At 33.1% G+C, this 27,500-nt stretch overlaps 1 protein-coding gene across 3 annotated transcripts in view; it reads right to left on the reverse strand.

Annotated features, from left to right (window-relative positions):
* The window catches only part of LOC145239746 (uncharacterized), a 177,319-nt gene that overhangs the window by 87,230 nt on the left and 62,589 nt on the right, over positions 1-27,500 (reverse strand). For all 3 annotated transcript variants that reach the window (XM_080103146.1, XM_080103145.1, XM_080103144.1), the window contains exon 2: positions 24,473-25,390. In XM_080103146.1, the coding sequence (XP_079959272.1) occupies positions 24,473-25,235 (763 nt within the window). In that variant the 5' untranslated portion in view covers positions 25,236-25,390. The remainder of the gene's footprint in view (positions 1-24,472; positions 25,391-27,500) is intronic.

The following is a 27,500-nucleotide window of genomic DNA, read 5'->3' on the forward strand; positions in this document are numbered from 1 at the left end:
TGGAGCTGGATACTGTACATTATAAACTAATCTTGTGTATAAATCTGCCCCAATGGGAAAATAAGTAAAAAGAATGACACAATTGATAACAGCATTAAGTAAACCATTTCCCTCCAAAATGAAATTCTACCTTTTAGGCGATTATGTATAACTGAATTATGTACTCTGAAAAACTTGACAGAAAAAATAATTATTTTAGAATTTTGCCCCGGGGATCAGTTTCCGATATAAATTTAATTTTTTAACACCACACCCAGATCTGATTGGAATGATCATAAAACAATACTCAGTAACTTAAAACAGTCAATACCACCCAAAAGTACACATAAATTATTTGAACAAAATTATTTTTTAACTCCCCTAAACACTAAGATAGTTTAGAAATTCGGGTCTCCTTTGACGTTAAATTTACACGTGAAACTAAATCCTTAAAGAATTCATATTTTTCTTCCAAACGAATGTTTCATGCTGTTCACTAGGCGTGTCAGAAATTTCGTGAAAAATATTGAATAATTCAACCCCGTCTTTCCAAGCTTATAACTCCTCGAAAAATGTAATTCAAGCCCTATTTTTTTTTCAATTAAAGGAGCAATGACGAAGGTTTAATTAAAACAAACAAACAAAAAAACAAAACAAAAGAAACAACGTTTTTTAAAAAAAAAAAAAGGTTTTTAACTTCGCACTTTACAGGTAAATTTCTAAAAAACACTACTTTTTTTGTTTTAAATTTGAATATATTATTTATTGATCTTTTATCTTCAATTTGCTATATATAAAACTTTGGTGAGTAAATTAATTATTTACTTTTTAATAGACATTTAAAAATGGGAGGCGTGAATTAATTCGACCCCCTGTCTTTCCAAGCTTATAACTACTCGAAAAATGTAATTCAACCCCTATTTCTTTTTCAATTAAAGGAGCAAGGACTAAGGTTTCATTAAAAAAAACAAAAGAAAAAACAACATGGTTAAAAAAAAAGGTTTTAAACTTCGGACTTTACAGGTAAATTTCTAAGAAACACTACTTTTTTTTTAATTGAATATATTATTTATAGATCTTTTATCTTCAATTTGTAATATATAAAACTTTGGTGAGTAAATTAATTATTTACTTTTTAATAGACACTTGAAAATGAGGCGGGGGGCGTGAATTAAAAAAAACATTTGTCTAAAATATTATATTCGGTTTATTGGAAACAACATAAAATTCCACATTGACCCTGAAAATATTTTTATCAAATGTAAATGCTGATGGACTTGACAAAAACCAAAATTAATTTTTTTTTTGCCACACAATAAAATAAATTTACATCGTTTGTAATGATATTATTATGATGAACAGATTTTAATTTTACATCTTAGTTTAATAACAATAAATATTCATCATATTTTCTTTAGTATCAACAATGTAAAATTAAATTCAACATGTCTTTTAAGGAATCGTTTTGGGAATCGGAAATTAGACTAATTTTTTTCCAATTTTGATACCGATTCCAATAACTCGAAATGTTCCTATTTTTCCGTTTCCCGATTCCGATTAATCATACTAACACTAATATATATATATATATATATATATATATATATATATATATATATATATATATATATACATACACTAGTGATGGGACGATTCCAATATTTTCCCCGATTCTGATACAATTACCGATTCCTATTAAATTCCTGATTCCGATACAACTACCGATTCCGATTCTTAATACATTTCTATATATTCAACTGTAGAGATGTTATTTTCCTGATCACCTTAAAAGCACATGTTACATGGGCAAATATTTTCTTAAGCGTAATAATAATAATAATAATAATAATAATAATAATAATAATAATAATAATAATAAACTAGTGGGGATGATCTATAGATGTTAGTTTTAAAATGAATACATATTTATTGTTTTATCCTCACTGCTAGCAGTTTGAGATTTTGTTTTAAAAGTTCCGATTTTTCCGATTCCTGATTCTTTTAAGCGCCCCAATACTAATATATATATATATATATATATATATATATATATATATATATATATATATATATATATATATATAATAGAAAAATCTTATTATTGAAGATTTAAGGCTTCCAAATAAGCAAGAAAGACCTTATTCCGTGAAGTTTCGAAAAATGCAATTCTTCCCATCAGAGGAAAAAGGTTTGCAAAATATACAATACATTTTGCAGGTTAATGCATTAAAAGAAACTACAAATATGAAATTAATTATACTTGCATCAAAAAGTTATTAAAACAGTTAGTGACAGTTTATAGGGATTCGAACAGATTAAGAAAGCAGGAAACGGGAAAAACGGAGAAAAAGGACATGGTAAAAATCCAATGAATAAGGTAAAATCCAGAACACGATAGATCCAAAAGAAGTCCATTGGACATCCATTGGTAAGCCATGAGGAACGGGAAAACAGAATTATAGATGTCCAGGGTAAATTAAAGCTTCCAGAAAAACAATCAGATCACGGAGAATGGAAGTTCCAGTTTTTTTTTATAAAACGTGTTTTTAAAACAAGTAACAGATAAGGCAAATCGAAGTGTTTTGCCTGTTATGATTATTGAAGATTCAAAAGATAGCAATAAAATATTGAAATTTAAATTGAAAAAGGAGGTGGTAAAAAAGAAAGGAATAATGAAAAAGCGAGAGAAGAGCAGAGAAGAGGAAGAAAGAATAGTAAGAAGCTGAAAAAAGAGGGGAGAAAGAAAGATATACATAGTTGAGAGAAAAGGGGAGTAAGAAAGGAGACGAGGGCAAATAGAGAATCATCTTTATAAATCTATTTTAGAATAGACAAATATAAGTCAGTTGGGGAATAGGATTTATTTTCAGTCTTGTCATGCGTAATTACGAATGTTAGACGGCTGCTAACTAAGTTATTATTGTTATATTGTATTGTTTCATTATACCCTGAAGTTTTAAGGCGTTATTGAAGAAGGTTGCATTTTGGTTGAAAGTCTTCTTGTCTGCGGAAAGTAAAAAAATATTATATAAAGAGAGAAGGTACTATGGAGTTTATAATAAAACTAGGGTGATTGGAAAACTTGTGAACATAGAAAATATTTTAATTGGGCTTATGGTAGGGACTGTAGGATTGCGTATTAAGGTTTAACATAGCATAAAGAAAATTAGAATGTTCTATTGTTAGAGATAGCTCAAAATTATTTTTAAAATCTGGATTATTTCCTAATAGTTTTATTATATTCTCTTGGTCTAGCTCTAGTAGCGAATAGGGCATCATGTCTATAAAGACCCATTGGATGTGTTTAGCATGATGCTTAAGTTCTTTCAAAAGGTAAAGGCCTATCAAGTCATATTCCCACAGCAGAATCTGAAGTCCTATTAGAATATCAAAGCTATTGAGGGTGTCTTTTCTAGTCCAAAATGTATTGTTAAAATGTATAAGAGGATTACTTTAGTTTCCAAATCTGTTAAATCAGTTTCTCTTAGCGAAAAAAGGGCCTTATTTAAGAGGAGATGGAAATGAACTAGTAATAGTGGTCAAGGGTTATAAAACTGAGTATATGTTTATGTTTTAGGGAACCTACTATTGATTTTATATACCGAGCTTTCTGCTTGTGTGGTAATAAATTTTTTCAAGCGCACTTTTGATGTTAGGCTGTGTAAGGTTTTAACTTTAGTCAAAATCGCCTGTTCCTTCTTTCTACGGATCGTTTCAATTATCGATTATCAAAACTTATCGAAGACATTCCGATACAAACTTATTTAAGAACACTGACACACACATAAAGTGCTTTCGAGTGAAATTTCATAAAAATCGGCCCAGCCCTTTAGGAGTCCATACGGAGAGAACTCTCACACACAGTTCTTTTCATATAATAGTAGAGATTTTATCTAGTCGAAATCTAGCAAAGACACACGATTCCATCTCTAGGTTAAGCGTGCTTAGGGTTAGGGTTAGTTGTTACCAAAAGCTTAAGGTTTTCTCGTATGAATTAAAAATGCAAACAAATCTATAAATGTAAATGAAACCTAATTCTCAGTGTACTACCAAAAGGAATCATTGAAAAAAAAAAACATTTGTATACATATTCTATGTTTTAAGTAGAACATATCCACAATTTGTCACATACGTCATATATGAAAACACAAAGTGCCACACATGACCATAAGGGGTTCCTGAATTTGGTTTGCCTAATTTAGAGCATTGTTTTAAAAGAATATGTGTTGCAAACTTTTTGGCATAATGGTATTGGGTATAATCTGAACATTTTTGGCAATTATATTTATAGCCAGGGATGATAAGAACGAACCAATCATGTACCAGAATCGCTTCATAAAGCATACTGAATCTTTTTGAATGTTTTAGTTTTCATCATAGATTTTCGTCTTGACACGATAAAGAGGCTACTGCTGATCCTGACTGGTTTAATACTACTATTTTTTACTTGGAATTCTTTACAATTCAAAGCTTCTCCGACTCGATTGATTCTTCCATTTTTTTGCTTGGGACAACTACGTTTAATATTCGCAATTGGATAAGTTTCTTTTCTTTACGACAGTTCTTTCTTTTACCATCTCTTGTTTTGGATCATTTTTGTATTACAAGAATGGCTTTACACCCAAGACCATGATTTTTAGGCAAAGCGATCAAGATTGCTGAAATTTTCGAGAATTATCGATTACAAACTCAAATTTAAAGTACCGCAGTATGTTTTAATGTGAGGAAATCCAACTCACTAAAAAGGTGGGAATTCTGAATTTGAACATTGATCTTGATATTTCGGTAATGGATATTAGTATTTTGGAAATTTATTATAATATTTTGGAAATCGATCTTATTTTATTTTACATGGGATTTATAACTTATCAAGACTCCGCAACCACTCGAGGATAATGGATAATAAGTGTCAGGTGGTTGGCGAGACAACGCCATAATGATATATGCTGGTGGAAGTGGGGTAGAATTTTATTATTTATAAGAGGACGGCTCAACAATAACTTGCTTACATTGAACTTGAAAACGATCATGTTGTAGTCAGCTGGAAAGCTGCCCCGCGATACAGAGTTCCATATGCGGGCAATTCTAAGAAAGGTAGTTTAGTCATTGAATTTGCGTTTAGTTTTATGTATATAGAGAAAAACTGTTGACAGTGGTTGTGCTTGTGAATGTTTTGTAGGGTGTATAGACTGGAGCTCAGTCGAACATTTGCAATGAAAACACCAATAGAACAAAGATAGCCCCACAATGTCTTTTCTGTGAGAAAGAGGTTGTAAAGAGTAAAAGAGGTTTTTAAAAAATGCCATTAAACAGAATTTTCTCGTTCACTGATTGAGGAGAGAAAAGGTTAAGTTTAGTATCAGAACAGATACTACACTTTGTTACTAGCGTAAGAGATGGCAATAATTTCCCTATAATATTTCATTTTCAAGTTGAGGAGTTATCGTTAGTTTTTATTCCGCGTGTTCTCGCCGCCATTGCTATTTGTTTTTCAATTATGGTTTCAGGTATATTCCCGTCTTTACATTCGTGCTTCCATTAAAATCGTGGCGGCGCCTTCCTCAATTAGCAATTTTGATACCAGACGTGAATTATTGTAGTTATGATCTTCCATATATTTGCCATTATTATGCTAAATTACCATCCAATCATAACGCGGCAGAAGCATTACGCGCAAAAGAACAAACGGAGGGCACGGGTTTGAGTGTTGGGGAAGGATTCATAAAACGCACCTTTGTATGTAACATATCACAGCTGCATTAACTATAATTATAAACATCATTCCTGCAAGGTACATAAATTATATGAATGTGTGTAGATGGGTATATGTGTATATGGGCTTGGGTTTGAGTGCGAATGTAAGCCTACGTGCAGATGTATGCTTATATAAATATATGGGAGTGTGTGTATATTAATATGTGCGTGCAAAGGTATATGTATATGTATATATGAGAGACGTGCTTATTAGTATGTATTTCTCCATTCACTACTTTTAAATCATTATATATAATGCTAGTATTCTTTTTCTGTTACCACATCTGTCAGATATGCTGAACATAATAAAGAATGTGCAAAATTTTAGTTTTAATACATTTCCAATATATTAATATTAATTACTAAAATATACTTATTCACATCCAAGTATTACAATGTGTTATCATAATAAGGGTCAAAACCAACTATCTATCTATCTATCTATCTATCTTTCTATCTATCTATCTATCTATCTGGTCGGGCTCCTTGCCCTGACCAATGTAACTCTCTCTCTCTCTCTCTCTCTCTCTCTCTCTCTCCATATTTCCCTGTCTCGCCTTAGCTGGCTCAGATTTTCAGGGTCACAGTTGGCGCCATGTGCAATTTATTGGATGTACGTGAATCGAGGTCGTCCCATGCTCGTGCTCCCGTGCCGTCGAGTTCACACCAGTATATTTCTCACCAGCTCTTATTTTCTCCTCTGGCAGTGTCCGGCAAGTCGTAGTCGTCGTTCCCTGATGGTAGTAGACATGGGCAGGTAAGTTGCCACAAAGTTGCTGCTTCGTGGGATGATCTTAAATAATAAACTTTTACCTAATTTATTATGATCAGTACTATTAGTACGGCGTTGTCTCACCAGACACCTGACACTTATTATCCATTATTCTCGAATAGTTGTCAGGTCTTGTTAAGTGGTGAATCCCATGTAAAAAAAAAAGATCGATTTCCAAAATATTATGATACATTTCCAAAATACTAATATCCATTGCTGAAACATTCTGTTTGGTGAGTTGGATTTCATCACATTAAAATAGACAAAAAAAAATACTTTGTCTCTAATTATGCATTCGTGGGGAGAAAGGTAAATAGAAACAGCTCCTCTCTCTTATAAAATGAACTATATCAACGACGGCGTTACTAACCTTGAGGAGTAGGACGGTAGTACGAGAACATATGGGTCATCCCATGCAAAAAAAAAAAAAAAAAAAATTAAATTAATGTCCAAAATAATAATTTCCCATCAATAAAAATCCAAATCAAATTGCTACATTTTTCAAAACTAAATTCAGGACATATGATTTGTATTGCTGCATTATTGGTTTCTTAATCAGTGTTAGTAAAAACGTCAGAGAAATTGATTTGATTCATTTAATAAAAAAATTATATAACATTTAGTAAGAATAAAGGAATTAATTTTAATCTATCTTTTTGAAGGAATTAATTTTAGTCTTTCCCCTTCGTAAACGAATTTCTCTCTTCAATAAAACCTTCTAAACCGCAACAATTCTCCATTGTTACATGCATAAGTTTTATTCGTATAATTTAAACAGCCGACCAACGCCCACTAGACGACGGCATAATGACGCTGACGTACCAGTTCCTGTCAGATAACCGAAGTTAAGCAACGTTGAGCCTAGTGATTACTAAAATGGGTGTCCAATTTGAGGGTTCCAGGCGCTGTATGTAGGAGGACGTCGACACCTCCCTGCAAGAGTTGCAAAAACCTAACGTCGTCATCTCCCCTAAAAGGGATATACATGCGATTGGGGATTGCTTGTGAATGTCATACTCCCGTGGAGCTTTCTCCTTCGGAGGAGGCCGGTTAAACCCAGATAGGGTTTGTGCCATTTCACACACACACACACACACACACACACACACACACACACACTAGACGACGCGACCTACAGATCGACGGCTACACAAATGGAAAAGCGACGATCAAAGCACAAAGACCGCGTATGTAAAAATACTTTTATTAATTGAATTGCTTCTTGATCACTCACTAGCAATGACACACGACGTTTGTGTTGAAAAGATTATGGGCTTCTCTTCGTTTAATGCTTTTTGTTATCCATGAAAAAGCTACAATAAGAAGTTCAGAAGTTGAGATCATTGTTCGTTTATTTGATATCTTTTAATTACAAATGAATACATTGCACCTTACGCGACGGTCGCACGATATGCCGTCTCGCAAAACAGCAGCTTTCTACCAACCAAGGATATCCTTCTAGCAAATAGTTACCGCGCATGCGCAAATAACGCCGTACAACCAATTGTCGAGATATCCATAATTTTTTGGACGCTTGCCAGTATGTGTACTTCTTATTATCATCACCATTGTTGTAATCAAAACGTTTTCATTTTTGGAATCATTAACAGATTTTGTTCCTCTTTATTGTCTGCGGTATTTATTATTCATTATAATGTGTTACTTTTCTCCAACTGCTTGCACCTTGCGGTTATCGTCTGCTCTGTATCTCATTACGCAACTTTGGCGTAGCAATCTACAAATCCCTTCGAAACTCTTTCATAATTTCTCATACATTGAGTAGTTTACATGCTCTCTCTCTCTCTCTCTCTCTCTCTCTCTCTCTCTCTCTCTCACACACACACACACACACTCTCTCATTCTCTCTCCTTTTCTTTTTCTCTCTATCTATCCATCCATCTATACTGCCTCTCATTCTCTTTCCCTTTTCTCTCTTACTTTCTGTTTCTACACACACACACACACACACACACACACACACACACACACACACACACACACACACACACACACACATATATATATATATATATATATATATATATGTGTGTGTGTGTGTGTGTGTGTGTGTGTGTATTGTTTTGAAAAAAGAAAAACCGAATGAATTTATGAAATGATCAACGTTTCATCCCTATTGCAGAGGACATCTTCAGGATATTAAAAGGAAAAATGCAAAAAAAGAAAACGATCATAGACCATACGAAAATGAAAAGGAAACAGTGTTAGAATCCTACCCATATCGGGAAGGAAACTATATGTGTGTATGGGAAGGTTGGGTTGTTCAATGTCTATATATACACTTTTAAAAATACGTTAAATATGTACACTTTTTTTTCTCTAAACTTATTCATTTTGTTGAATTATTTAAGGATTAAGGAAAAACGGTTAACCAGGATCTGTTTTGATATTTTGTTCTTTGATTATTATTTCCCCTGTGCTAGGGGCTAAATGGTAGAAGCCTTTTCTTTGCGTAATAGTATTAGTGCTGACTCTAAAAGTCTTCTTTTAGCTCTATCTATCACGTATTTTATAATTTTCGCATGATCTAAATTAAATAAATGATTGTGTTCTGCACAATGACAAAAGAGTGCATTTAGGGCGTTACCATTCCTTATATCTCTTCTGTGTTCGTAAAGTCTTAGTTTCAATTTACCTATGTATGCTTGTTGACAATTGTTACATGGGATGGAATATATACCGGCGTCGGATGTGAGGGTTTCGGGAGAGTGCTTGGTAGTTTTTAATGTCTGTTTTATTGTTGTGGAAGTTGTTTGTATCAAGTGAAAACCAACTCTATTAAGAGTGTCGTAGATTTTTGTATTTTTAGTGTGGGTGGGAATGAAAAGATGTCTGTTTAATAGTGAGTTATTTGTTTTATTTTTCTGTCTGTTTATATTATAGTGTATTTTCGTAGCTTTTTTGTTTGCGTAAGAAATGAAATAGGATGGGTACTGTAGTTTTTTTTTTAAAACATTCGTAATGTATTGAATTTCATCATTGAGATATTGGGGGCTGCATATTCTAAAGGCACGCAAGAAAAAAAAATCAATGATCATGCCAGTCTTTATTTTATCATTGTGGTGCGAGTAGTAGTGAATATAATCGTTTTTGTGTGTGGTCTTTCTATGTACTTTGAAACTCAGATCGGCTTCTGATCTGATGAGGAGTATATCTGTAGTGTTATCATAGAACTACTTTCATACGCGTAACAAGTAAATCATGGCGTATGAATATTGATGTCAACCGCCTAATACATACGTACTCGACAACATGGCGTAGACCTCTACACACGCACATTCAATCTCTCTTCTTATGTAAATATGTCAATAAAGTTCTATATTAAATAAAACCACAACTTGGTTATCAATTACTTATAACAACAAACATAAACTAACGACATGGTGGCAGCGAAATGGATACTGAACATTTATAACAGTTAAAAAAACTCACTCAGTTGGATTGACTAGTCGCAACCGACAACAGAAAACGAAACAAAAAATTCGGCAACAGACCAGAAAGGGAAAACATTTCTTTCACAAAAGACAAAACTTCGGCAACAGACACGAGAGGAAAAATACGTTTACAAAAGACAAAACAAGGCATGTAAAGCAATTTTCATTAATTTACTCACCTATGCATTTTATAAAATTTTGCTGTCATTCTCGTATATGCTATAAACACGTGTGAATTTTTGCACAATAGCAGACATTTTAAATTTTTGTCAACTGTTGTTATCGTATGTGTCCCCGTAAACACGTGTGGATTTTCACACACCGGCAGACATATTGAATTTTCTGTTTATTGAAAAAATACATAGCCGTTAATAATAATGTCTACCAATAATAACATTATTCCGTTTATGGATTGGGAAATGCCAAATCCAGTGGAAACATTTAAACTTTTTAAACAGAGGCTAGAACTATATTTTGCTATAAACAAAATAAAAACCGACCAACAAGTGAATTACATACTGCTAAAGACCGGCAACGAAGGTCTAAAAAAATTTAATACTTGGAAATTAACAGATGAGGAAAAACGTTCTCCCGACATCATTTTTAGTAAATTCTTGGAGCATTTAGAACCTAAAGAAAACTTTAGGATTAACAGACTAAAACTAATGTCTTATAAACAAAAACAAAATGAGACATTAGACGACTTCGTCAATAGATGTCGTCAACTTACGTTAAAATGCTCACTAACCAACACTGAACAAGAACAGCGAATTATAGAATTAATTATTGCGAGTACCCCAATTGTCGAATTCCAGAAAGAACTATTACGAAAAGATAATACGCTAACACTGGATGAAACCATCCGAATTGGTAAAACGTACGAAGCAACAAACGCACAAATTAAACAGCTTAGAGAGATGTTAAACACCAATAACGAGGAGGACAATAGCGCCAATACTGACATACAAGCTATTACAAAATATAAACAAAATAGAAAGACAAACAACTGCCTTAATTGCGGAAAAAGTTACGAACGTCGACGTGAAGCATTTGGTTCCAAATGCAAAACGTGTGGAAAATATAACCACTGGGCAACAGTATGTTTATATAACAGAAGATCAAGGTCAAGGTCGCAAAACAGAGACCGTGGAAAACAAAAACCATAAAACATGAACCAGACCAAGAAAAAACACTTCATCCAAACTGATATATTATCCAAGAACAACAGCCAGGAACTAAATGAACAATTAAAAAAAAATTTAACTTTTTCCACCATTAACACACCCTCTCACTTCGCTTATATAAATACTCTCACTTCGCTTATATAAATATAAAATTACCTAATCGAAACGGGACTCACAGACTACGAATTAAAGTCGATACTGGAGCCCAAGGTAATACATTACCAATTTCTACATTCCGTAGAATGTTTCCCAAAACTAAAAAAAACAAAGTAAGGACAAAAAATTAATAGCCTACAATGGAACACCGATAAAGTGCTATGGCAATATCAGTATACCATGCAACTACCAAACCTCTGATTGGCACGAAAGCACCTTCTATATAGTAGATATAAATGGACCAGCAATTCTAGGACTACAATCACTGGAAATACTGAAAATGGTCACTCTTCACTGCACGGTGAAAGAACAAAATATAGTCAAACCAATCAACAAAATCGAAGACTTGGTACAGATCTATCCAGATCAATTCGACAAAATAGGCTCTATGTCTGGACATGTCAAGTTAACAACGAGCAAAAACGTACAACCTCACATTGACCAACCAAGAAAAACCCCAATTGCCCTAAAGGACAACATAAAACAGGAACTAGACAAAATGGTCAGCAACAAGATCATTAGAAAAGTCACAGAGCCAACAGACTGGGTTTCCAGCCTAGCTTATTCGCACAAGAAAGATGGAAGCCTGAGAATCTGTCTAGACCCAAGACGCCTTAACATTGCGCTAAAAAGACCACACCATGCAACCCCTACAGTGGAGGAGCTAACACACCACTTTGCAGGTGCCAAGCTGTTCTCTAAACTTGATGCCAAAGCTGGTTATTGGTCCATACATTTGGATCAGGAATCTCAGCTGCTAACGACATTTCAATCCCCTTTGGCAGATACTGTTTCCAGAGATTACCATTTGGGTTAAGTGTATCCCAGGACATTTTTCAAATGAAAATGGACCAGATACTCGAACAAGTTGACGGAGCAATTGGAATTACAGACGACATTGTTATCTATAGTAAAACGGACAAAGAGCATGATAAATCTTGTACAGGCTCATGCAAGTAGCTGCAAAGAATGGTCTTGTGTTTAATTCAGCAAAATGCAAAATAAAATCAAAAAATATATCTTTCTTTGGAATGATATATAGTGAAAATGGCGTTAGCCCAGACCCAGAAAAACTTAAAGACTTATAAGACATGCCATCATGCAAAAAAGAACTACAAGAATTCTTAGGCCTTGTCATATATTTATCACCATTCATCCCAAATTTGGCTGACAAGACACATACATTAAGAGGCTTGTTGAAGAAAGACGTACCTTTTCTCTGGGAAGAGCATCACAAGGTATGCTTTGGAACACTTAAAACAATAATCACCACAGACTCCACATTAACGTACTTCGACACGAATGAAGTACCAATACTGCAAACTGATGCGAGTTTAAAAGGACTTGGAGCAGCATTAATGCAAAACAAAAAACCTATTGCATATGCATCAAAGCCTCTAACAGACTCCGAGAAACGGTATGCATGCATAGAAAGGGAACTTCTAGCAATTGTATTTGGTGTCCACAGATATCATGCCTACCTATATGGACGGAAGTTCAAGGTACACACCGATCATAAACCCTTGGTCATGATACTACAGAAACCACTGACCAGTGCACCTCCTAGGCTACAACGAATGATGACCAAATTACAGGGATACCAGATACAAATAGAATACATACCAGGCAAAGAAATGACTGTAGCTGATACACTGTCGCCTTCCCAGTACTCAAAACACTAACATGATCGACTTAGATATTCGAGTTGACTTGGTAAGATTCAGGAGCGAACGCCTGAATGAAATAAAAAAGGAAACAAAGGCTGATCCAATACTCAACCAATTACATGAAACCATAACAACAGGGTGGCCAGACTCAATTAAGGAAGTACCACCGACAATTCGGTCATACTGGTCATACAGAGATGAGTTATCTATCAGTGATGGCATAATCATGAGAGGCTCAAGGATAATTATCCCTGAAAACCAGCAGAAAACTATCCTGGACCAACAACATTACAGCCATCAAGGTATCGAAAAGACACGTCTGCAAGCTAGAGATACTGTATACTGGAAGCGAATTAACACTGATATTGAGAATATGATCAAAAAGTGTTCAATATGCCAGGAAAACCTCCCAGCACAACCAAAGGAAACTTTACAACCACATGACATCCCTAGCAGAGCATGGGAAGTTGGTGGCACTGACTTGTTCCACTGTAACGATCAGGAATACCTCATAATTGCCGATTATTATAGTAAATTCCCAATCATACGGAGAATGAATGGCATGGCCACAAGCAACATGGTCATATCAACAATGAAGCAGATATTTTCAGAACATGGTATTCCCACCAGAGTTATTAGTGATAACGGACCACAGTACTCCAGTGAAGCATTTAAAGAATTTGCTCAACAATGGCAATTCGATCATATCACATCATCTCCAAGGTTTCCTAAATCAAATGGTTTAATTGAACGACAGATTCAAACCATTAAAAGAACAATAGTCAAAGCAAAGCAAGCAAGAAGAGATGTTAACCTTGCAATGCTGTGTTTAAGAACAACGCCTATCAGCCACAAACTTTCAAGCCCAGCTGAATTTCTAAACAGTCGCATCATGAATCGAACCTGATTGCAAAAATCACGAATCACAGATTTCCCAACCGTGACCATATCCACGAAGAACTACAGCACAGACAGGATATACAAAAAACCTATCACGACAAAACAGCTCATGACTTACCAGCACTTGTCCCTGGACAACATGTACGTATGTGGGATAACCAAACTGGAAAATGGAAACCAGCAACAATTCTCAGCAAATGTACAGAACCTAGATCGTACATTCTCAAATTGCCAGATGGATCGTCAAAAAGACGTAACAGAGTCCATATCAGAGCAGATGAAAAAGCAACCCATAAACATGTTCACTTCAGTGACCAAACACAATCTCAATCTGGACTCCCTAACACAAGCATCTCAAACCAAATAAACACTAAGAAACACACACCAAACATAACAAGACATGGCCGTGAAATCCATAGTCCAAAAAGATTTAAACAATAAATATCTGAACAATGTATACTACTTTTCTTCCTTCTGGTAAGGGGGATGTAGTGTTATCATAGAACTACTTTCATACGCGTAACAAGTAAATCATGGCGTATGAATATTGATGTCAACCGCCTAATACATACGTACTCGACAACATGGCGTAGACCTCTACACACGTACATTCAATCTCTCTTCTTATGTAAATATGTCAATAAAGTTCTATATTAAATAAAACCACAACTTGGTTATCAATTACTTATAACAACAAGCATAAACTAACGACAATATCTAGAAAAGCTAAGGAGTGGTCTTGTTCGAATTCGCGTGTAAATTTTATGAATGGTTCTACTGAATTTAATTTATTTCTAAGTTGTTCTATTTGTGCGTTTATGGGGAGAAAAATAAAAATATCGTCTATGTATCTAAAGTATGTGGAGTTTTTAGGTAATCTGAATTTGAAAGAGTTGGTCTCTAGGAATTCTAGAAATAAGCAAGCTAGTACACCACTAAGGGGTTACCCATAGGGAGTCCAAATTTTTGCCTATAGTAAGAATTATTAAACTGAAAATAGGTTCCATCGGTGATGAGTTTTATTATTTGTATTAATGTATCCGAGGAAAAAGGTAGATCGGCTTTAATTTTGTTTAGGTGCTTGTGAAGTAGATCAAGGCATTTTTGATTGGAATATTGGTGTAGAGGGAAATTATGTCTAAACTATGCATGGTTTTATTTTGTATGTCCATATTTTTTATTTTATTTAGGAGGTCGCCAGAGTTTTTAAGTATATATATATATATATATATATATATATATATATATATATACTAGCAGTTCAGCCCGGTTTTGCTTGGGCCCTATGTACTCTTCATAACTTTATATGCATATGTACATATATATTAAAAGGTTTGACTCTTATCCAGATCACCTACATGAAAAATTTCAAGTGTTTATACCCAAAATTGGCGGAGGAGTTGGGTAAAGTTTGACAAGGACAACTCTTTTAAATTTTCGCCCAGAAACTGATAAAAAACCTTACTGCATGACTGAATACTCTTTATGTAAAATTTCAAATGTTTAGACACAAATTTAGCTAGAGACCCCGAAGGCCAAATCTTTTTTTTCTATTCAAACATAGGGTAAGCTTTTTAATAGTTTTTTTTTTTGCTAAAAATTTGGCTTCCAAGGGGTCAAAGTTCAAAACATTTTATCTTTGCGGTGTCTAGCAAACTATTAAACCAATTTTGGGCATAAACATTTGAAATTTTACATAAAGGATATTCAGACATGCAGCAATCTTTTTAATCAGTTTTGGGGCAAAAATGTGACTGGCAAGAGGTCAAAGTTTACAGAGCTGGCCTTTGCAGACTCTACCAAACTCCTCTGCCAATTTTGGGTCTAAACACTGTAAATTCGAGATGTAGGTTACTTGGACATGAGTCAAACATTTTAATTTAATTTGAGCCCAAAACAATAAATATTAAGGGGTCAAAATTGGGGTCAAAGTTTTAACAAATTTGACGTCTGCGGTCTCTACCAACTTTTCTCTATGGTAGTTAAGGGGGCCTATTATATAGAAAGCTATTACCGTACATATTCACACTTTTTAATATATACATATGCACATAAAGTTACGAATAGTACATAAGGCCCGAGCGAAGCCGGGCTGAACTGCTAGTTGTTAATATGATTTCTCATCTGGTGTAGCAGGTGGTTCAACTGATAATATACATAAGCCTTCTAGCACGCCCTTATTCTTTTCTTTTCCATACACAGAAGTACGCGTGCACTTGTGCTTCTCGTAAATATCTGGCGGTCACATCTTGAAAAGGTTAAGGAGAGGAAAACCCAGCGGAAACGAAATATCTACACATAAGTTAGAAATCTACCTTATTCTGAATGTATGCTGAAAAACAAATATCTATTATCAAACTAAAGCTAGGTTGATCAACGTCCGTTTCTCTAAGTCTTTTCGTCCTATATATTTTAATCCCACAAAATACATGCTAAAATATTCCTCGTTTCTGAGTTTGGTTATTTTAATTGTTTTAATTAACCCCAATGTGCAATAAACTAATTAAGTGATCCAACTCTTAGCAAATTTCTGGAGCTTATCCAGTTTACAACCCAATCGCCGGCAGTTTCACGTCACCATCTTCAGGCTGGTAACGTAAAAAAACGAAAGATGCCGAAGTGAAAACTACCAGACAATTAATTGAAACCGCAGCGCCCCCTTTCCCATGTTAACAAAATGCTTTATGTCGATCTAATCTAACTATCCCATCTAATAGGCGCTTTTGCTTGCGAGAACTATAATTGTCTGTCTCTTAAATTTCTTTTGTTTTTGGATATTTTAAATTTTTATCTTGATTTTTCTCATTATGTACTGAATACCTATTTATGAAACCTATCCATAAAATATGTTCCTTATTTCATTCTATACACATTTATGACATCTAGAAAATTTACATCTGAAAAAGTTATTTAAATTTTCTGTTTTGAAATTTAACTATTTTTTTTTAAAATTTAATAAGCCATTCTCAAAGAAAGTCGAAATTGCATATTTTTAGGTTAAAAAAAGTTTCTTGCCTTAATGAATTTTACATTTGTCGTCTTCTGTCAGCTGATTAGCTAATCACCTCGACATTTTCCGGCTACTAACGTAACCTGCCGGAAAATGCCATACTAAACTTATATCCTATAACTTTTATCCCCATACGGCGTGTTGTTCCAAGCGTCGTCTATGATTTTCTCTCTCACATATATTCTCTCTCTCCCCCCCCTCTCTCTCTCTCTCTCTCTCTCTCTCTCTTAAATGTCGAAGATAGGAATTTTTACTTCTTTTCTCGAACTGTTTGCCTTTTGAATTCCCCCCTGCCCTTGCTTCCTCGAACGTAATAACATGCGACCATTTAAATATACTGTAAACAAACAACTTGATGCCAAGCTATCAACACAGATTAGCTCATATCACATTAAGCGTTTTCGCCTCGGTCGCAATATGCTTTATTTAGGTCGAGTAACAGTAAGAGATAAAAAGGTAAGGATAAAATTATTTGAATAATTCATTATAGAAAAAAGTAAATATCATCACAACCAGTAATATCATCTAACCCGTGGTAGAAGAGAAAAACAAAAAGAAGAAACAGAGAGGGGAAAGAGAGAGAGAGAGAGAGAGAGAGAGAGAGAGGGGGGGGACAGAGAGAGAGGGGGATATATAGCGAACAAATGAGGGAATTTTTTCTTCTGTTTTGTGTTTTTTTATATATATAACTGGTTTTGAAAATTCACCTCTTCATGATAAAAACAATTTAACCAAAGCTAAATATGTCAGAAACACACACACATACACGCGCATTCGCGCGCACACACGCGCACGCACGCACACACACACAAACACGTATATATATATATATATATATATATATATATATGAACAAATGATTAATAAAACATGTTAAAAGAGATCTTGAAAAAGAGTTAAAAACATATTTAATTTTAAAAAAGGAAACACAAGATAAGTGGATAGTCCTTAATCCGCGGAGTTTCGAAGAAATACTCTCCTTCTCATCAGAGGGCAGGAATTAGCAAAATGCAGGATCGGATTTTGCATATAAAAGTATTTAATGAAACTACAAGTAAGTCACAGATCTTACTTGGTTAAAAAAAAGGGTGAAGTAAGGGGAACAGGAGGCAAAAGAAAAATGATAAAAAGATTTCACATGAATGGACAGTCCGGTGAAGGGTAAAAATCCAAAAATGGTAAAATCCAAAACGGTAGAATTTAAAATTTCAATACAATGGGTAAATTCCAAATGGTCCAAAATAATCCAAAAGGCAGAGTTCCTTGGAAAAAAGCGCAAATGGAATGAATTCCAAATCATTAAAAGAAAAGTACTGGGGAGAATATTTAAAAACACGTCTGTCAAGGCTGGATGAATCAAAAAAATTAAGGTTTAAAAAAAAAACACCCGAAAAGCGGCGAAGATTTAAATTTGAAAAGCGAGGTCAAACTGACCCATACAAGAAGCGCGAAAATAAGCGTTAATAATTAGGTCAGCTTAGATACGCACGTGAAAGTCCCAGAATTAAATTAAGAAAACTGATCAGAACAAATAAATGCCTAAGTTTATGAAATGAGGCGTCTGTTATATATATATATATATATATATATATATATATATATATATATATATAAAATAAAAAAAGGAAGTAAATAAATAAAAAAATAGAAAATTATATATAAACACACATACACACACATATATATATATACATATACATACATACAGACACACAAATGCACACATACATGTATATACATACACACACGCATATAAATATATATACATATATGTATATATATACAATAACACACACACACACATATATATACAAACACACACGCATGCATTAATATATACACATATCCAAAAACATATACAAGTTAAACAAAAACATACATACTTACATACAAAATAAGGGGAGGGATAGGCCGGTATCTACAAACTCCGGAATAACGCAAATAAATGTGTATGTAAATGCATATAGTAAAATATAAGTAAACAAATACATAGAATAAAAATGAGTAGGTTCATGTATATATTTAATTAATAGGTATACTTATACCATAAAACGGAGACAGCAGATGGAAAACTGGCCAAAGAAATAAAGAAAAAGCAAATAAAATTAAAAATATAAAAAGCTTAGAAGGTAAGATTATATAAAAAAAAAATTATGGGAAAAGATATATATTTGAAGGGTTAAATTAATAGATATGTGATTTCAAATTTACCATATTTAAACTTGGACATATGTTTGCAATAGGAGGTCAGTTCGTTTTTAGAGTTTATTATATTACTACTTTGAGGGGAGGTTATAATAGTTATAGCTTCAGATGTACAGAGGTGACAAGACTTAGATCCTGGAGTGTAAGACTTAACTTTTTTTAGGATGGTCCATTTAATTGAAAAGTGAGTATTAGCAGAGTTAAGCTTTTTAACCAGTGTAGTTAGAGAAGTTCCCTGGTTATTATTTGAATTTTGGTTATTGAAAGAAGAAGTGTGGTTTGAAATTCTTTTCTTTATTAAAGTTGAAGTAGCACCTATATATGTATATGTTTTATTAATAGCTCGGGGTCGAGAATTAATATTAATTTGTTGATTTATACTGGGAAGAGAATTTAAATTTTGTTCATTTTGATTAACAGAGGGTAGGACAGTAATTGTAGCAGGATTGGTTTGGAGGGGATAATTAGTGTAATCAGTGTTAGGATGGCTGCTATGAAAAATATTATTATTATTATTATTATTATTATTATTATTATTATTATTATTATTATTATTATTATAGCTGGTTGTATGATTGAAAATAGAGGGGCTGGTTGATTCGTTTGTTGGATTAATAATTATATCAGAGGGAGGGTCGGAGGAAGGATAATTGGGTGGCAAAATGTTATTGTCTATTATGGGAGAATTGCGTGGGAGCTCTGTAATTGTGCATGAATATATTACATCTTTATGGATGCAATCATTATTGAGTGGGCAAAGATGTTTGTTAATACAGTTGAAGTTTCTTTTTTGTTGGATTGGGAAAGGAATTTTTTGGGCTGATTTAATTTTTTTGTTATTAGATGCTAAGATTCTTTGTGCTAAATTAGGCATAGTAGAATAAGAAATTCTTATTGAGTTTTTATTAAAAATTGAACTATATCTGTGTGGGTATTTGAAAGAGTTTTCTACAATATTGAAGAATTCTTTAGGTATATTAGTTTTAACATTTACGCTAAATGGAGGATTAAACCAAATATTTTTCTTTCTCCTAGTGCGACAGAGTGGGTTAGAAGTATTACGATTAGCATGTTGGTTCGGATTATATTTGTGGAGTGGACCATTGCTATTGATAGCAGCAGATCTTGTTATTTGAACTGGTTTCTTGCGAGCTGACCTAATTATTAACGTTAATTTTCGCGCTTCTTGTCTGGGTCAGTTTGACCTCGCTTTTCAAATTTAAATCTTCGCCGCTTTTCGGGTGTTTTTTTTTTTTAAACCTTAATTTTTTTGATTCATCCAGCCTTGACAGACGTGTTTTTAAATATTTTCCCCAGTACTTTTCTTTTAATGATTTGGAATTCATTCCATTTGCGCTTTATTCCAAGGAACTCTGCCTTTTGGATTATTTTGGACCATTTGGAATTTATCCATTGGATTGAAATTTTAAATTCTACCGTTTTGGATTTTACCATTTTTGGATTTTTACCCTTCACCGGACTGTCCATTCATGTGAAATCTTTTTATCATTTTTCTTTTGCCTCCTGTTCCCCTTACTTCACCCTTTTTTTTAACCAAGTAAGATCTGTGACTTACTTGTAGTTTCATTAAATACTTTTATATGCAAAATCCGATCCTGCATTTTTCTAATTCCTGCCCTCTGATGAGAAGGAGAGTATTTCTTCGAAACTCCGCGGATTAAGGACTATCCACTTATCTTGTGTTTCCTTTTTTAAAATTAAATATGTTTTTAACTCTTTTTCAAGATGTGTTTTAACATGTTTTAATAATCATTTGTTCATATTATAAGCTCTATTTCCTTTTCGGTTTTATTGAGCTTTTACATCTGGCTGAGTTTATTTTACTTGTAAATATTAACTCTTTAATATTTATAATATATTTTAAATTTACCATTTTGATTACCATGGTAAACTTATTGTAATTTTTATTATATATATATATATATATATATATATATATATATATATATATATATATATATATATATATATATATATATATATATATATATACTGCTGATCAAAAATTTAAGACCACTTACAAATCTTTTAAGAAAAAATTTTTTAAGGATAGATTTAAACTCTTCCGATTAAGGTTACCAATATTACAATCTAAAGCCTTATGGAAACAAAGATTTATGTTTAAAATTAACCTTTTTATTAAATTAAGATTTTTTATTAAATTAAGATTTTTATTAAATTAAGATTTTTACACATGATCAAAATGATAAGACCAGAAACAAAAATTCTATTAAATTATACAAAATGTGTATGAAGAAAACATTCAACAATCAAACTTAATAATGAGTTCTACCTCCACTGCTTTTGATGACTTCAAAAATTCTTTGGGGCATGCTAGAAATAAGGGTTTCCATTAAGGGGATCCTGCTCCAGTTTCTGAAGATGGCTTCACAAAGTAAGTTTTTTTGTTGAATATTATTTGCCATTTCGATAAACCTCTCTTGTCATCAATCCCCAAACATTTTCAATTGGGTTCAAGTCCGGTGAGAATGCAGGATGTCCTAAGAGATGGAATCCATTTTCTTGTTGAAAGCTCAAGGTCCGTCTTGCAGTGTGGATTGTAGCATTATCCTATTGAAATAACCATCCATCCCACACAAATGATGACCTTCCATCATCAAAGATGCTTTTTGTAGCATGCTAACATAACCAGCTGCTGTCTGACGACCCTGCACCACATGGAACTCCATCATCCCTCTGTAAGAAAAGGCACCCCCATACCATTACGGACCCTCCACCACTATGACGTGTGGAGAAAATTTCAAGGGGCATGTTTTTGTCATGCCAATATCGCTGGAAGCCATCAGGACCATCTAAATTGTAATTTTTTTCTCAGAAAATAGGATTTTCTTCCACTTTTCAACGTCCCAGGTTTGATATTCACGACCAAATCTTAAGCGGTTCACTTGTGACGTGGAAGCAATCAAGGAATTTGTTTACGCTTTTTATTTACCATGCCTTTTTGTTGTAAGTCTCGTCTGATGGTTACTGGACTGCAATCAGCATCCGTGACCACCTTAATTTCACTAGAAGAAGGTCCTCTGTCATTCATAACAACCCGTCTGATTCGCTTACTCAATGCAGGAGAATTTTTTTTTTGGGGGGGGGGGCTACCAAAGGATTTTGCTTTTCCATAATTCTCAGTGTTCTTTAGAAAGTTGCAAAGAACAGTTTTACTGTGATTTACCTTAGCTGCTATCGCTCACTGTGACAAACCTTACTTATGGAATCCTAGAATTCGAGAGCGCTCAACTTCGGTTAGTTTTCTTGCTTTAGGCATGGTAACACCTTTACACAGTGATTGCTAATCTCTAACTGAAGTAAAAGCATTAGACTTCCATAAATCTATCAATTTATATCCTTGGTCTTATAATTTTGATCATGTGTAAAAGGCTAATTTAATAAAAAATACAAATTTTTAAATAAAATTTTTGGAATGTACTTTTTTGTTTTCATAAACTTATAGATTGTAGTATTAGTAACCTTTAGTTGGAAGAGTTTAAAATCTATCCTTTAAAAAAAAAAGATTTCTTTTTAAAGGTTTTTAATTAGTCTTAAATTTTTGATCAGCAGTGTATATAGTGATTGTCACTTCTTGACAGAAGAAAGCCATCTTTCCTTTGTTTATTGTTGATTATTTATCCATTTCCATGTACTTTTTAAAATAGTCTATTGTTTTTTATTTTATTTAATTCGTTATATAATTTGTTTTCATTTGATTGTTTTGATACATTATATATCATAATCTATCTCACAAAGGTAAAAGGCAAAGCCGGAGAGAGTACACCACCTACAACTACACAACTAGAAAAGACATACCTCAGTCAACAGGAATCACGCAATATCAACAAATACCTAACCTTTGCTGACTTTGGTGCGAGGGAAACCCTCAGCTGAGCTAAATACAGAATGGGTTAGGTCGATGAACTATAGCTTTTTATGATTCGGCACGGTACAATTTAACCAAATAGATAATGAGACCCCTTAACATCCTTGTTGCATTATAGTTAGTATTGGTGTTATTTAGGGCCCTTTTATATAAGAACATATGAATGTGAATCTCAATGAGTATCAGATGTCATTGTAAACAGTAAAAAGTTGCGAACACGCGCATGCCTACTGATATTGTAGAAGAGGATATTTATAACATTTCATGTTGCGTTAGTGTTGATATTTACGAAATCTAGTAGTGGAAGAAAATAAGAACCAATGTATGAAACGATGAAGACAAGTTTTAAACAAGTCAATGTTATTCTTGCACTTTTTTTGTTTATTATTATTATTATTATTATTATTATTATTATTATTTATTTTTTTTTTTTTTTTAATAACAGCATTTCTCTACTAATTTTTATAATTTCGTATTTAATTGAAGAATTCGACAGGAGTTGGCGAAAATCCTACCTATTCCCCCCAGAATAACATACAAAAAATATATATATATATATATGTGTGTGTGTGTGTGTGTGTGTGTGTGTGTGTGTGTGTGTGTGTGTGTGTGTGTGTGTGTGTGTGATCATCTTTCGTGTTTTCGTTTTGTTTCTATTTCGACACTTCCTCTGGATGAAAGAAATCAAGAAACAAAACAAATATCGAAAATGTTCAAATATTTGTGTCGGTGTTTTTGTTGTCTTGATTTCATCTATCCAGAGGAAGTGTCGAAATAAAGAAGAAACGTTGATGAACACATTGTTCTTTTCTGTTTCTCTATTTCGTCGGAATGCTAATTCTATTATTCTCATCATACATACATACATACATACATACATACATACATACATGCACAGACACGCATGCAGAGAGACTCACACATATGCATATATATATATATATATATATATATATATATATATATATATATATATATATATATATATATATATATATATATATATCATACTTCTAAAGAAATCGCTAATCAAACCGGAAGGATTTAATAAACAAAAGTATTCGTTGCAACTACCTGTAAATGACTTATTTTTGTTATTTATTTTCTGTAATAACAAAAGCATTAGAGGACAATTTTATATATATATATATATATATATATATATATATATATATATATATATATATATATATATATATATAAACTAAAAAATAATTACCTAAAAATAGTTTCTTTATAAAGCAAACTTATCAAGATAGTAGAAGCTCTACCCGGTTGAGAGGAGCAATTCATAAATCAAATTTATATAAAATCGGAATAAAAATTATATAGAACTTTATTAAATTACATATATATATATATATATATATATATATATATATATATATATATATATATATATATATATATTCCACATAGAGTGGGGTTATTTGTTTCCATTATATAAAAAAAAACAAAAACATTGTCTAATTTTATCACTTACCTCCAAGTTTCCATACGTCAGAACTCCGACACTCGGCCGGAACCGCGGAAACACACTGGAATGCCTCTCCAAATCTTTCCGTCTTCTGCAGAATCGCTGCCTTCTCTGTCCACGTATCGAAATTTAACGGATCCTTCTCCAGCGACACTTCGTAGGATTTGAGCGCCGTGGTAAGGTTACCCGCCCTGTTCTCCTTTCTCGCCAACTGGAGATACTTGAGCGCCAGATCGGGATCGGGCATCCCGCAGTAGACGCTCGGTAACTTACTGTACCCCTTAAGTTCAATGATCTCGCGCTCATACTCGGCCAGTTCGTCGTCGCCCGGGTAGGGCTCCTGCGAGCAGAGATTCACGGCGTTGTAGCTCATATCCTTGCCCTTCTCTTTCTTCTCGTACGAGCTGACGATTGTCTTCTGCATCTCGCGCAGACTCTCGGTAATGACCTTGTCATTCGGGTCTATTTCTAAACCTCTACGGAAGGCCATAAGCGCATCTTCGAAGCGGTTGGCTTTCGTTAGCGCCTTGCCGTGCAGCATGTAACCCTCCGTGATATCGGGGCTGTATTTGATTACTTCCATCGCGTCCTCAATCGCATGTTCGATATCTCCGAGAGACAGATAGCATTCGGACCTTTTCTGTAGGGTCAGAATACGCGTTTCCACATCTATCTTGGATTTTAGTATGTCATTGTAAGTTGACAAATCAGTTTTGCAATTCACCGTTGAGGGTAACTTTTCCCCGTCTCCCCGAAGTGATTTAGACATTTTAAAATGAAAGTTGTTCAATAAAAATATTTATATTGAAAACGTCCAAGTTGATCCGAATCCGAATTTTTCCGTTGTGTCTGCTTAAATATTCCTTTAGTGGACAAAAAGTATCCACTGATTTTCCGACTGTTTTCTGGAAATCCGGATGTTACCTGAAAAAAAAATAAAAATAAAAATAAATAAATAATAATAATAATAATAATAATAATAATAATAATAATAATAACAATAACAATAACAATAATAATAATAATAATAATAATAATAACAATAATAACAATAATAACAATAATAATAATAATAATAACAATAACAATAACAATAACAATAACAATAATAATAATAATAACAATAATAACAATAATAACAATAATAACAACAACAATAATAATAATAATAATAATAACAATAATAACAATAATAACAATAATAACAACAATAATAATAATAATAATAATAATAACAATAACAATAACAATAACAATAACAATAACAATAATAATAATAACAATAATAACAATAATAACAATAATAATAATAACAATAATAACAATAATAACAATAATAACAATAATAATAATAATAATAGTAATAGTAATAGTAATAGTAATAATAATAATAATAATAATAATAATAATAATAATAATAATAATAATAATAATATAACTAAATTAAACAACAAGAAAAAGTAGCAATTTGAAGTTATCAGTACAGACAAAATGTTTATCTTCCTCCTCATGAAGTGGCATAAGGTCGAAAAAGGGATTTGTCAACGTCTTAAACGAAAGAGCACTGTGGCCCCAAAATAGTCCTAGGCATCCCCCTATCAGTATTCACCGGTATGGACGCCTCATGTGATTAGCAAGAAAGTAAATTCTTCTGAAAAAGTAAGAAGATAAGGCACGAAAAAAAAAAAGAAGAAATGATCGAAACTAGAAAATTGTAAAAAAAAAAAACAAAGAAAAGGAAAAAAAAACGGTATAGAAAGCAGAAAGAAAACAAACAGGCGAAAATCGCATACAGGGTGACCTAAAAGAAAGGGCCCCCACTCTAATTAGGCCCCGTTTCTTAGTGTTTTGTCCGAATGAAATTAAACTTTGGTCATAACTAGTTTATTATATTGAAAACATCACATCAAAACACTAGGGTCTTTGGCCTTTTTTTTTCTCCGTTCTGCAGCATATGTTCTAGATGGCCTCCATTTAGCTTCTTTTTTTTGGGGGGGGGGGGTCACCCTGTATTTACCGGCCCAAATAAGTTTCGCTTTTGAAAATCATCGGAAGTAAAGAGTGAAGATCCCACCGAAAATGTAGGTCAAAACATAACAATATACGTAAACGCATTTTTACAGAAGCTTAATGCTAAATAAGAATATCTATTAACTGATTTTTTTTTTTTAATAATCCTATTTTACTTTGAATATTAATCATTTGTGTAAAAATATTTCTCTAGATAAACATATTCAAAAATAAATCTAAATAAATGTATTTATTTAGAAAACAACCCAGTTTACTGATATTCTTATTTATTATATTTAAAAAAAAATACTGTAGTTCATTATTAATAATTTCTGTAAAAAAAAAAAAATTGGTTTACAGATATTCAGTAAACTGGATTTTAAAAAGTAAATATGCTTATTTACGTATTTTTCAGGTTAAGTAAGAGAGTGGCATTCAGCGGCATTTTCAAATTAAGTAGCTGTTTACTTTCGGGACTTTCAAAACCGGAATTTATTTGCGATTTCGAAACATGCGATTTGGGGGGGGGGAGAAAAAAGAAAAAGAAAAGGGAAACGATTCACAATAGAAATAAATTTGTGCTTACCCTTCGTCGGGCAGATATCTGTGTAGCGAGATTTTTTTTTTTTTTTTTTTTTTTTTTTTTACAAAGGCATCACCACATTATCAAGGCCCAGAGGCCACTCAAGGATAAGGGTTAAAGAGTGTACAGTAGAAATTGGTCAATATAGTAATCATTAGTAATGAAAATTTGGTAAATTTAATAACTTATATGGAACGGCTCATCAAGAACTTATTTACTTTAGACTTGAACACAACCATATTGTAGTCAGCCGGAAAGCAGGAAAACGGCAGACAATTCCATAGGCGTGCAGTTCTAAGAAAGAAGCTTTGTTCATGGAATCTACGTTTAGGTTTAGGCACAGATAAAGAGTGGGGGGAATTATTGATAGTGTTTACAGCTAGACGAGTGTTTCTTGTGAAAGTTTGGCGAGGGGGGACCATAGATTGAAGCTCAGTCGAA

The sequence above is a fragment of the Euprymna scolopes genome, chromosome 19, assembly GCF_053919585.1.
Source record: "Euprymna scolopes isolate OS-2025 chromosome 19, ASM5391958v1, whole genome shotgun sequence".
NCBI classification, from domain to species: Eukaryota; Metazoa; Mollusca; class Cephalopoda; order Sepiida; family Sepiolidae; genus Euprymna; species Euprymna scolopes.